Genomic DNA, 13,122 nt, shown 5'->3' with positions numbered 1-13,122 from the left:
GATGTTCGTACCGCCAAACGCTTACGGAGAGGCATGTGACGTGGGTTTGAAGAGCTTCAATGATTGTGTAGAGGAAGACTGTGGTATTGTATCATCGGTGCGGACCCTGGTTCGCATCCAGAGATGCTGCCAATTGTGGCGCCCACGAAGCGAAGGGTCGAAATAAAAGAACAACGAAAGATGGATTAATTAAAGTCGAAGCTATCGAAGGCTATAGGCCTTCGTTTTCGTTGTGTAGGGCACCACTTTGAGGGTGGTGCGGATTGGGGGGGGCGAAGGCGTTGGCTGTGGTGGTCGTGATCGCGGGTGATGAGGTGACGGCCGTCGTAGGTGGCCGTGTCTCGTACGATCTATCAATATACTCATAATAGCACAGCTGTATGCTCATGAACATGAATAGAGGGAGCGATATGTTGGACTCACGTCTCCGGCATCGTTGCTGTTGTTGTAGCTGTTGTCTGCTTTGATGAGCGTCTTCTTCCTATTCTTCTTCCTCGTCCTCCTCGTCATTACTCGGCTGACGACGGGTGGCGGCGCCGGAGGCCATTCGACGGCACCCCGGCCGGGGGGGCAGGGGAATAGTCCTCGGGCCAGAAGAAGCCGCACGAGGACGGGCTGGGGGCGGCAGCAGCGGCCTCCTCGTGCGTCTTGGCCTTCCCCTCGATCTTCTCGATATCGTTTCATTAAACACATCGCATTAACATTAACTCTTTAATTAAAAGCAGGTATCAGCGGGCAATGGCCGGCAGGCACGATTAATACGTCTAGGTACATGTAATCCTCATGTGGTGGGGGATTCCATCAATCAAACATGGTAAAAGGATAGCAGCGGCTTGGGTTGGGCAGGCAGGTGTCGAAGCCAACGTTGAAGTCGGTATGAGAGGGCAACTGTGATTGAGACGGAGGCTAACAGAAGCTTCGATATCCAGCGTACCTCACAAGTAAGTGCCTCTGGTATCAATCAAAATTCGGACCAACTGCAGGCTTGGATCAACTACCTCAAAGTGACATCGCTCATAGTGCACTACCTCCAGCACGAAATAGTCGTGAATCTGAGAATACAAACGAAATGCATCCAGATGTTTGGAAGTTTCTGCAGTGCCGCTAAGCGTGTATTGGACACCATGCAAGTGTTGCTGTTTCACTGGCCACAAATCCAGACCCTCGAACCCTTTGGAGTGCATTACGTTCTGGCACCGATGATCCGATGCACCCGGGTTTCCCCAACGCCCGCGGCATTTAGAGTCGCTCCTCCTCCCGCTCCTCTGGGTTTTCCTTTCCCCCCTGCCTGGCTTATTTCCCTGCCTGAAGAAAAGAGCAATTCCAAGAGCGAACGATGATGAATTCTGGTTCTGAGCTATCTACCCCCGAAAAGCCAGTACGCTATGTACTTATTTAAGCTCAATTGTGTTACTGCTGGCGAGCACCTTCGCCTTCCAGGTACACTGCTGGAGCACGAAGTCCAATTGCGCAGTGCATGTAGAGCTCTTTCCTCCTCCCGTAGAGCAGATCCGAAATCTTCCCCGCCTTAGTGGCACTGCCTCCTGCAGCAACTACCAGCGCAGGCCAGCAGAAGCAAGTGACTCAAAGCCGAGCAAACCCAACGGTGATGGTGATGGTGATGACAATGGTGACAGGGGCAAAGGAGTTCTCGGTACTTATTTTCTCCGCCTAATGCACAGAACTCTTCCTGCTTCGGCGTGCTTCTCTCGCTGCAATTTGGGCTCCGCCGCTACTGGTGTTGTTGCTCTGGAGGAACCGCTCGGAACAGAGGTGTAAGTGGTAGTGGTGGGCCCTAAGAAACACCCCCAGAGTTGCTCCATGAGGCCACCGGTCCCGACAAATGCCAAACAGCCTCATAATTCCACTCGTTGCTATTGTGATCCCTATCGCATTGACAGATAACTACTTCTTTCTTCTTTGCTGGCTTCTGTTGGTCCAAGCCCAATAGCGCCATCATAAACCCCAAATTTGAAGCCACAGATACAACAGGGACGTTCCACATGAGATAGTAATGTCAGTGATCCCTAATCACGTCTCCATGGACGATATCAATGTCGCTAGAGACCTTAATATGAGCAAATCATGGCGTTGGAAACGTTGCGTTTGGTGATGTCTAGCTATCAGTCGTCAATCTTTGATGGAATGGTCCTCTGGTACAAATATTTCGAAACACAGGGCAGCCTAGAGGAGACTATCAATGATCAATAATTCGAATACACATGTGCATATATCAAATCAGTGAAATCTACCGAGTTGCTACACGAGGCCCGAAGATGCTATACGTGTACATGTATGTGAGGTCGAACCTACATGTTGATGGCTGTTGAATCGATGCCTCCTAGTGGGGATGATACGAAACACGGCCAGTCAACCCAAACAACTCGAATGGAATTCCAATTAGGATATGAGAAATACCTTGTGACCCAAATTTGCTGGCCTCAAGCGTTCCTCCCATGACTTCCTACGTACCTATGGTATACCGTGCAGTCCGGCACTCAGGGGTAACCCAACCAGTATGTTGAAGGGTTTGCCACAAAACCAACGGGCCAGACAGATATCTAATATGAAATAAATCAGACCTAATTGAACTTGGGGCCGCACCATGCTGCCTCCAGCATCAAATGTCCAAGTGGGACTCACGCCAGGTACAGATCCCACGCTCACGTACAGCACACCTCGACGCTGTACAGTCTATGGCCTCGCTCTTCGAGCTCTGGATGCTACCTAGAGCTCACCAAGTATAACCCGTAACTTCGCGAGCTGTATATGATATATATGAATGATCCCAGTAAGCTGTATGTAGGTATCCCCCAGTATGACCATGGAAGCCACGCATGTACCTCTGTAGAGAATGGACACGCGAGAACCTCGTCGCGTAGGGCCCCACAGTTTGTGAATCGGGAGGAGCGTGTGTATTTAGAACGCGATGCCTTGGATCCATTCTGACTTTCCTTTCCTCTCTTTTCTCCAGGCCAAGTTGTGTGTTGTGTGAGTTTCTCCTACAGATCGTTGCGCAGCGGCTGTGTGTTCGAGTACTGATCATTGTATAGTCCTCATTGATATTCAAGCTCCCTGCGTTTTTTTTTCCTCTCGATTTTCAAATCTTGTGAGTTTGTATTGCTGCTTTTGGGGCTCTTTGGAGGGCGATCCAGTGCTGACCCAGCGTTCATTCAAAGCAGACAACAGCAACAGCAACAACAGCAACAATGCCGGAGACGTAAGTCCAACATATCGCTCCCCCCTTTCACGAGTAGAACGTATGCTAATCATGGGTATATATATAAAACATCCAAGCCCTTGGCGCCGACGACGATCGTTGTCCTCGCCCCCTCCCTCTCTCTCCCCCCTCTCTCTCTCATGTCTGCGTCTCGTTTAAAACCGAGACAACGACACTGACTGAAACCTCCACGGCGTTGGTCCTTAACTGGCCAACGCCGTCCTCGATCACTGAGCCCAATGCGTTGGGTATGCCACAGTGGTCGGGATGGTGGACTTGGTCGGAAATGAAGAAGCCGGCCATAGGGGTCGTGTTTTTCTTTTTGGTGTTGAGGAGGAAGCTGCTCCGGCGGCGATGGTTCCGGCGGTTCGCCGCCTATACGGACATCCTCGATGAAGTAAATAAGACTTTCCTTTTTCTCTTTCTTTCTCATTTATTATCAATTATAGACTTTATACTAACGAGATCTGTTCCATAGGACGACATCGAGAAGGCCGAGGAGAAGGCCAAGAGGCGCGAGGAGGCCGCCGCTGCCGCCGCCACCCTGCCGCCCCCGGTGACCGCCCCGGCCCCTGCCCCTGCCCCCGGCTGGTTCGCCAGCAGCCTTTTCTGGCTGCATATGGTCGTGGTCGGTTGGTTCGCCCGCGGCCCGCCCCCGCCCGCCCTCGTGCGCCTTCGTCTGGCCCGGGGGCTATCCCTCTGGCCCCCTGGCCGGGGTGGCCACGGATGGCCTCCGGCGCCGCCACCCGTCGTCAGGTGACTGATGACGAGGAGGACGAAGAAGAAGAAGACGAAGAAGAAGACGACGACGACGAGAACAGCAAAGGGTGGTTTTCCGGTTTCTTTTTCTTTTGGTAGGGCAAGGTCGGTTTTCTTTTTTTTTTTCGGTTGTTCAAGGCTGGTTTTTCTATTGTGTTTGTTTGATTTTTTTAGAAGAAAAGAAAAAAGCCTGCAATGGGCGTAGCGCCGTCCCCTCGGTAGACGCTCTCCGAAGCGTCTACTGGGGCCCGGGCCACTGGAGATTGTGGGTTGGGCGTCTCTCCGAAAGGGGGGATGCACCCTGTCCGGGCTCAGTAGGCAGGCCGTCTCAGACGTTCCATTCATGCCGAAGCCAAAGCAACTCCGTTGTCAGCTCCGGCTGGCATAAAGGGCGGTTGCTACGACCACGCGGGCCTCTGTTTCTGAGTACTCGAGAACTATCGCTTGCACTCTCGATCTTCCTACCATCACGAACACCGAGGAGGGAAAATCAAGAAATATCACCACGCCTCAAGCCAGCAAGCCAAACAAAAAGCCCAGCAAGAAACCAGTGGCTCAGCTCATACTCCTACTTCAACGGCTGCAGTCACACACAACCAACTTCCCACCCAGAAGCTTCACCAAAAGGCCACCCAAATCATCTTTGCAGCCCATCATGCATCTACAAAAACACAAAAGGGACATGAGCGCTGTTCACAAACGCCCTCCAAACACACAAATCATCATCTGCTTCCGGCATTGATTCAACCGTCGTCAACGAGGCCGAGATCCCTCGTCGCTTCTCGAAGTCAAAGGCCAATCGTTTCTGCGTCTACACCTCACAGGCATAGAAACTGGCAACCAAAACCTTCTTCATCTCTCTCAACGCTGTTGATCGCAACCAACCACCTCCAAACAAGCCGCATCGGCGAATCATCCCTCCAGCGCCATCAGCATGAGATATTATCATCATACGTCAACCAGCTCTTCTGTTCTACCAAATCACAAACATACAACATCTCCCAGAGCGGCAGAATCATTCTTCTTCTTCAATACCACCACCATCCAGCCGTCAGTACATCAGGGGCACTCTTCTTCACGACAATCTTCTTCACAGCAGTCTTCTTCACAGCCATCGTCAAAACCACGCGAGCACTCTTGCACACTCACCTCTACAAACCATCCGTCAAGGGTCAAGGGGCACCTTCATCAACAAATCATCCAGATCACATCGGGCAAATTTTCTACACAGTCATCTCCAGAACCACGCGAACAATCATGGATAGGCACATCTACACACCTCCACGCAAAAACCAAGGGCCATATTCTTTATTTGGGGTAACGACACATTCAGTGTCATCTTAGCACTCGCCTTCGGTATCATCATCGCAGACTCACACTGAACGTTGATACTCAAAGGGTCAGACGTATTCTTCTTCACGGGTCTTCTTACACAAGCATCTGCCTTCACACACATGGAGCCTTCTTCAACAGCTGTCAAAGCATCAAGGCTGGCCTTTTCCAAAGTCATCCGACCACTCTCGCAACCCAACATAACATACCTCCAATCAAGAGCCAAGGGATGTCTTCTCCAAATACACCATCTTAGTCGCAAGCGATCTGCAGCGTCACTTACAAAACATCCACCTCCGCCTACCCGTCAAGGGCTACTACGTTCCTCACGAGTGCCTACAAGTTCAGCTATCAACGCCTTGGGACCAGCATTGATCATAATCGCCGAGAGACTCAGCATCTCCCGGACTACACTCAGAAACCAAGGGCTGTCAGCTTCTTCATTCTCCAACTACATCACAGTGGGCACTTCACCCTCCAAGCGATCCAGAAGACCTTGTATCGTTGGCAAACATTCCTCTTCCATCGTTTTCACACGCAAACACAGTCCTCTTGTCAACTGGACGAACCGAGGCACACACTCCTTTTCACTGAGGCGGCGGTGAGACTCTCCCTCATTGCGTCGAATGCCGTGGCTTCCATATATATATCAGGGAAGTAGGGCAGATATTGGAACCACAAACTCACACGACGAACCGACAAGGCGAACGCAGCATATCTGATACCTAGATGTGCATCTTACCCTTGACCGACAACTGAAGTCTCGCTACAGTATCCATTAACCAGGTCTGTCCATGAGTAAGTCCTCACCCGTTAGCTTCCAAACCCGTTTCACCGCGCTGACGCTGGTCCAGACACAACCTTCCAAGGTGTGAGGCAAGACGGAACCAGCTGTCTACAACATCATCGACCAGAGGCCAAGTCATCCTCGAGATTATCCCAAAAGATTATTCCACGTGACTATTCCATGAGAATATTGTCTCCCACGAAGGCATCACATGCTGCCCATTGCGAAAATTCAGGACTGGTTTGGGCCAAACGTCTCAGCAACCACCTCCTCTAGCGTCTTGCAGCACATCGTCAATCACCCGGATCCTCCCGCGATCACTCCAACAATTCAAAAGAGCAAGCAGTGGCAGCATCAACTCATACGAAACGTGGCTGCCCCAATCATTGACCTTGGGGGAATCCTTCTAGCGATATTCAATTAAGTCCAGCGCCAACACCAAACATATTCCAATATTCAATCGTCTTCGTGCGCATTCAGGCTACCTACGAATCTTACCCCTTGGTACTGAGCGAACATTGTTCAGCGCGAGGGCATCTGCTGGCCGTTGCTGAGTCAAGTCGTTCCAGGATGAGCCCAACCACTACCGACATGCACCAATAGGTCTACATGACGGGATAGAACACTGCAAGTGCCATGCGGTAGGAACGATGGAACTGGGGCATTCAAATGAACATGTATCGCGTGGTATCTTCCTGGCAAGTAAAGAGACACAGTATGTAAAGTAGTTACATCAAAAGACAGCTAGAATGCAAGCATCATTCATGATCCATACATACACCCTGCCACATGCATGCTGTCAATCGCGTCGTACAAGCAGCAACCTGGGCTTAATCCGTCAGGCATTTGATTGCAGGCCCTATCTATGAGAATTCGGCGCTAGCTTCGCAGCTGCATGACCATGATGGTTGTGACGGTCGTGTGTGCGTGTGTGTGAGTGTGGTCGGAAAATCAGCACCAATGGCCGCCATTGCATGGGAGTGGCCTGGGACGGCAGGACAGAGGAACTTCACATCTCGGCGTAGCATCGGCATTGCCACTCGGAGGCTTCCTTGTTCCAAGTGTACATGATGTAAAGCCCACAGCCTCTGAAATCGGAGGCAGGTCTCTGTTCCACACTTTCCGGGCGATGCAACACGGGACTCGCCTCCCGGCCTCGCAAGACCACATTGACGAGTTCCTGCTGGTTGTTGAGGACCTTTGACTTGCCGGTCAGTGCCACTAGGTATTTGCATGTTAGGGGCCCTAGAATGCAATCAAGATCCGGCCTACCATTAGGTTTTGTCCGAGACGGACAGACCTATGAAGAGAGGATTTGTGCGGGCTTTCTACATGGCCCAGTACCATCAACAGCTGGACTTGGATAATATTAGCTACTTTTTTTTTCCTTTTTTTTTTTTTCTTTTTCTTTTGTGCTTTTCGACTCATAACAGCGCAGGCAAACAGAAGCAAGTGACTCAAAACCGAGCAAACCCAACACATACATCGGTGCTTGCAAACAGATTTACGAAGTCCATGTTACGAGGAACACGGTACTTGGTACTCAAGGCACCCCATCCCAACTTGATGGTATCCAGCTCGTATATATGCACCCTGCCAAATCTTGCTTCAATTCACTTTTAACAGGCTGAAAGCTAGATACCTGCCTTATTCAGATATTCACCGGCCGCGCATTGGGTTATAGCTGGGCTGTCCATCTCGGCACGAACATGATCGCCCTCCCATTCCTCCTGCTAGCTCTAGCAGGTGAAGGCTTGTCTCGGGGACTTCGAAATGCGGCAATCGTCGTAGAGACCACCTCAGAGACTGTCCACTCCCTCGAACATCCATCCGCGACGCAATCCTCCCCATCTCCATCCACCTCACCCCCTGGCCACGCCGCACCCAAGCCCGACGACAACACCAAGGCCTTCCTCACCGGCGCGCTCGTCAACGAGAGAGCAGCGGGCAAGGCCGAACAGTGCAGAGACGTGGACCAAGAAACCTTCGTCGACAAGGCCGTCCGGTTCCTCGGCGCCTGGAAGCCGGACGGCGGCCCGCCCGCCCGATCCGGCACGACGACGACGAGGCAGCTGCTCGAGCGCCTGGTTCAGTACCAAGACGTCTACCGGCTGATGGGAATGGAGACGCCCCCGTCCTCAAAGCTCCCGGACAACATCGTCGAAGAGATTCGCAAGATGAAATACATTCTTGACAACCGCGGCATCTTGAGGGGCGGCAACGATCGTGTCCTCGACGCGCTGGAGGTCATCTTTGATGATATATGCGCCGACACAGGGAAGACTGCACAAATACCACGAAAGGTGCAGGAGACGGTGGATGTCATCCTTCGGGGGGTTATCTCAATAGCCACGAGCACGTCATTTCTTTATCGACGCATCACTGGCCAAAGGCGTGGTCAACCACGGTTTATGGGCCATTTCCTGCAAGTCTCCCAACTCATGTTACGTCGATTTCTTTTTTATCATTATTATCTACCTTTTCGCTCTCATACTCGTCAGGTCTCAGTAGCTCAAACGTTTAAATATTACTTTAACCCTCTTTAGAAACTGCTGATCGTCCCCAATGCAAGATCGATCTTGCTTGCCTCCACCTCCACTTTCACCGCCTGATTCGTAGCCGACTATGGATAGGTGGCCTATATTGAAGTGCTGGGCTTCCATTGCCAAATTTGCATGCATTCGGTAGTTGGAAAATGACCACAAGCCTTGTGGTGGTTGGCAGTCGACTAGCGAACATGTCCAATCCTGCTACACTCCACTGCAATCCAGCGGGTAATATGTCCTCCGGGGAGGCTATAGGTTGCCCTGTCCAGAGCCAGGGTCGGCAGTTGGCTATTCCACTCTTACAAACACTCCTACCCTGCCATTCAAGCTAGCTGAGAATGATTTTCCAACCTGAAGCCGTCCCAATCCAATGTCTCTCGAGGCATCTCCTTACATTCATTTGTCCTCAAATTCACTTTGATTTTGACCATCTAAGGCTACTTATTGTGCTTGACTCAGCGCGGATCGTTTTCTCCGCCAAATGCAACAAGGCGGGAGCGAACAGTCAGTACATGAACCTCTCAGAAGATCTCTCTACTGACGCTCGTCCGCCGACAACACAAGATCCACAATCGATCACATGCTCGCATGGCCGCATGACGGCACTGTCGAAACCCATATAAACATCCCCAGCCCCGACCGTCTCTACGGAGACATCAATGGATACGCGGAAGGTCTACTATGCTGGTTTTTTCAAGATCGCGTATTGGGTAGATCGCTACATGAAGATTGTGACAGGTTCTGCGCAGCTGAATAATTTTCTACATGTCTTGTGTTCCCTTTCTCAACGAGACCTGCAACTCTTTTTTCCTTATTGCTCTTCTTCTTCTTACTCTTCCTCCTCCTCCTCGCGACGCACGAGGGGCCGCAAGGCAATCGAGCTGGATGGCTCGACGCCCGCGACGTCCTCGTCGTCCGAGTCCTCGCCTAATACAGATAGGGAGGGGGGAGGGCCAGGCCCGGGCCGGAGGCGGAGGCGGAGGCGGCGCAGGCGGCACGCGAGACAACCCGAGAGGGGCCGCACCCGGTTGACTGAAGCCGGGGAGGTGGCTCGTCGCCCAGGCGCGGGCCGCCTCTCGGGGCGAGGCAAAGTCTTTGTCGCGTTGCGACCGGATCTTCTTGAGGCGCTCGGCCTTGGCCTCTTTCTCCTTCTCCTCAACCTCCTTGGCCTTGGCCTCCTTCTTCTTCTTTTCCTTCTTGGCCTTCTACTCGGCCTTGTTGATGTGTTCCTATATCACGTAATATATTAGTAAAGGCCTCTCAAACACCGAAAAGAAGGGGGCGGGGACATGGATATGTAAGGAAAGGAAAAGAACAAGGGTTAAGATAGTTACATCATCAAACAAGCGCCATGTGGCCGCCCACACACGCGCACACCGGAATCTCAAGAACCACCTCTTCATGACTCCGGAGAGCCATGCCACCACCACCAACCAGATTGTCAGCTGTCCTATGATCTGGACAGCCACGGGCACCCCCAGGACGTACCGCCAGGGGCGGCCTCCGGCCACTGTATTGGTACGGTGGGCGTAACGATTTCTGTTTCTGTTGAAACAGAAATGACATTGGTGGCGGAGGCGGAATGGGAGGTGGGTGAAGAGTAGGTGGCCGTGGTCGTGGTCATGACATGGTCGTGGCCGAGGTCGGCAAGGTCATCGTCAAGGTTTCCTCAGGACTATATATATACAGTATCACTATGACGGTCTCATCCCGCAAGAAAGTGACAGAAAGAAGAATGACTTACGTTGGTGCCTTGTTGGCGAAGGTTTTGTGGCCGTTGCTGTTGTGTCCCACAGAAATGCTGTTAGCAATCGATCGTCCAGCTGCAATCGCAGCACCAGCTCGCGCAGGTGAAGTTCTAGTGAGATTGGAAACCGAAAGAAAATATTTGCACGAGGACAGAATCCACCATACATCGATCAGCATACCAACATGCAGCAGCGCCAACCAAGCCCGAGGACAATCGTACAGTGCTTCGGGGTCGACCAACGGGGCAAAGAAAAGCGAAATGGCAGTTGGACCAAACACAACTCGAACAGAGTCAACGGAGAAGAAAAGATCATGGTTAATTTATCGATCCGCTGCGAGAGACCAAAATCGAAGGGCATGAAGGGGCTGCAAGGAGTTGTTGTGGTGACGGCAAAGGTGAGAGGTACGTGGTCTTGGCCATCTTGCCAGCGATTTCTGCTAGGCTGCTAGGCTGTAACTGATTGAATGAAGGAGATGATCACCCGTCCAGATCGAAGGAAAACCCAAGAGATGTGCGCACTCGTTACGAAAGTGAATACCGAAGAAGGCACCTCATGCTATGAGTAGCCACTTCATCAGCGTCTGGGGCCAGAAGGAAGTTCAATCGAAACAACACCTAATTATATTTGTCTTTTCACAGGTTCTGGTAGCGGTTGCTTTGGCATGAGTCGAAAAGCAAAAGAACAAACAAAAGTCAATCGCCATCATGAACTGCGCTCCCGGCCCCGACCGCAACCTCAGTGCCTTTGCGATAAAACCCAACGTCTGGTAGTCCCCACGCTCGCCTAGGCTTTGTCCAGCCCTCGGGCGGCCTGGGTACACTCGGGCTAATGGAACGGGTAGCGTTATTATCCATGCGCAAGATCGAGAGCGCAAATTTGAGCAAAGCTTCGCGAGCCGCAGATTGCTATCACAAATACAGAGCGTACGTCCGACGTTACTACAGCGGCGCTCGAAACATAAGCAGAATCTGCCGGCGCAGCGACCATGGGTTCGTAGCAAGATGCAAAGCGGAACAGCAGGAGCTTTGCTCGTTAACAGGATATGGTGAAACCTATTCTTGAACCCCTTTGAAATTAACTTCAGGGATTAACGATCGGAGAAAGGGGACGGAGAAGGGTTATTTTCCCTGCGCATTCTCCGGTATGTTGGCCGCCATGAAGGCTTTGTTAGTCTATGAGCGTTATAAATTTTGTAAATTGCCTTCGACACTCTGGTGTCTCTTATTACGTCGATCAGTTAGGGGAAAAATTGCCACGGTATCAAAACCTAGCCTCATGGCCCTACAGCACTCCGACACCCGGGATGCCTAAGGGTTGCTGAATCCCAAGGCCTCACTCAAGGTTTTGTCAAAGGTGTACTCTATGTTCGAATAACAGCGATAGTAGGGAAATGGGTCCTATGGTATGGGAAAAGGCCAATCCTATCTCATATTGAACATACATCGTGGCCCTTTCGTCCGCCTTGGAGCGTCAATAACTATGCGAATCGCATCGAAAGATAGCAAGCCGACCAGGACAACCAAAAAAGAAGTCATGAAGGGGGAACGACGAGGGTTATTGGCTATCCGCGTGCTAGAGGTTCTCGTCCTTCTAGGTCTGCTTGTCACCCGCAACCCTAGAGATACCAGCAGCTCTACGCTTCGGCGTCATCAGCCCAAAACAATGCTCACACAGAGTTTGCCACTTCCAAGGAAGGTTGAGAGAATGATGATGCAGCATCGTTAAGTCGCGGGAGCCGGGGGCGCCGTCACGTAGACACGCTGCCTCGTGAAACAGAGGCACTTCCAATCCGCCGCGTCCCTGTTCCACTCGTACCGTATAGTGAGGTCGACGTCCGGCCCGCCAAAGCACTCGCAGGCCGGCCTGGGCTTCTGGGAGCCCGGGTCGGCCAGCTGGGGGTTGACGGCGAGACCGCGCAGGACGACGTCGACGGTGTCCTGGACGCGGTCGGGGACCTGCTGCACCTCGCCCGTGCCGCCGCAGACGTCGTCGAAGATGATATCGAGCGCGCGCAGGATGCGCGCGTTGGCGCCGCGCAGCTCGCCGTCCTCCTGGATGAGCTTGGTGGCGGCGCGGATCTCGTCCACGATGTTGTCGGGGAAGGTCCTCCGCTCGCTCTGCGTCTGCATGACGCTGTACGCGTCCTGGTACAGCACGAGGCGCTCCAGGACTTCCTTCAGGGTGAAGTTCTTGTGCGTCGCGGACTCGGGCGTCCAGAAGCCCAGAGACGTCACGGTCTTGTTGAAAAAGATATCGTCGCTGAGGTTTTTGCAACCGTGGGCTCGGTTCCTCCTCCTCGCGTTGTTCAAGGAACCGATAATTAGACTCCGCAGGTTGTGGTCCGCGTCCGATGGACCTGAAGCAGTCGGAGATGGAGCTGGGGCGCCAGGCTCGGCCGTTACTGTGATGACTTCAGTAGGTGGTGGAGGCGGGTAGTCTCGCGCGGGATGCTTGGCGCTATGCTCAGAGGTGGCGGTTGGAAGTGTTGTGGGATGGAACCTGTCCCCTGGATTGACAAGGCCGAACGCGGCTACCTGCCCCATGAAGGCTAGGCAGGCCATGGTTAGCTTGTAGATATGCATTTTTGATGATGGACTGAATTGGAGATGGGCTTGATGTGATGAAAGGCGTGCGATTGGTATGTCGTGAAATGTGTTCTTGCTTGTACGTGACTGAGAGTAGGTACTGCGAGAAGAAAACAGTGCAGTAGCATATAGTAAATAAAGT

At 52.3% G+C, this 13,122-nt stretch overlaps 5 protein-coding genes across 5 annotated transcripts; 2 read left to right on the top strand and 3 right to left on the bottom strand.

Annotated features, from left to right (window-relative positions):
• Positions 1 to 211: 211 nt before the first annotated feature.
• PG986_000095 (uncharacterized protein) lies at positions 212 to 510 on the bottom strand (the record flags this gene model as incomplete). Its single annotated transcript, XM_066836317.1, has 2 exons — positions 212 to 376; positions 424 to 510. 2 exons carry the CDS (start codon positions 508 to 510, stop codon positions 212 to 214), a joined length of 252 nt encoding a protein of 83 aa, XP_066705210.1.
• Positions 511 to 2,818: 2,308 nt separating this feature from the next.
• On the top strand, positions 2,819 to 3,980 carry PG986_000094 (uncharacterized protein; the record flags this gene model as incomplete). Its single annotated transcript, XM_066836316.1, has 4 exons — positions 2,819 to 2,839; positions 3,167 to 3,220; positions 3,480 to 3,617; positions 3,699 to 3,980. The coding sequence occupies 4 exons, from the start codon at positions 2,819 to 2,821 to the stop codon at positions 3,978 to 3,980; spliced, it is 495 nt and encodes a 164-aa protein (XP_066705209.1).
• A 3,827-nt stretch (positions 3,981 to 7,807) lies between these two features.
• On the top strand, positions 7,808 to 9,397 carry PG986_000093 (uncharacterized protein; the record flags this gene model as incomplete). Its single annotated transcript, XM_066836315.1, has 2 exons — positions 7,808 to 8,434; positions 9,383 to 9,397. 2 exons carry the CDS (start codon positions 7,808 to 7,810, stop codon positions 9,395 to 9,397), a joined length of 642 nt encoding a protein of 213 aa, XP_066705208.1.
• Positions 9,398 to 9,473: 76 nt separating this feature from the next.
• On the bottom strand, positions 9,474 to 10,268 carry PG986_000092 (uncharacterized protein; the record flags this gene model as incomplete). Its single annotated transcript, XM_066836314.1, has 4 exons — positions 9,474 to 9,571; positions 9,669 to 9,849; positions 10,022 to 10,089; positions 10,133 to 10,268. 4 exons carry the CDS (start codon positions 10,266 to 10,268, stop codon positions 9,474 to 9,476), a joined length of 483 nt encoding a protein of 160 aa, XP_066705207.1.
• A 1,848-nt stretch (positions 10,269 to 12,116) lies between these two features.
• On the bottom strand, positions 12,117 to 12,977 carry PG986_000091 (uncharacterized protein; the record flags this gene model as incomplete). The annotated part of the gene is made up of 1 exon (XM_066836313.1): positions 12,117 to 12,977. The coding sequence occupies one exon, from the start codon at positions 12,975 to 12,977 to the stop codon at positions 12,117 to 12,119; it is 861 nt and encodes a 286-aa protein (XP_066705206.1).
• Between the last annotated feature and the right edge of the window lie 145 nt (positions 12,978 to 13,122).

The sequence above is a fragment of the Apiospora aurea genome, assembly GCF_038362705.1.
Source record: "Apiospora aurea strain CBS 24483 chromosome Unknown utg000001l_segment0_segment0, whole genome shotgun sequence".
In the NCBI taxonomy this organism is placed as follows: Eukaryota; Fungi; Ascomycota; class Sordariomycetes; order Amphisphaeriales; family Apiosporaceae; genus Apiospora; species Apiospora aurea.
Note: the sequence above shows the minus strand (reverse complement) of the source record. Positions and strands in the feature narration are given on the sequence as shown.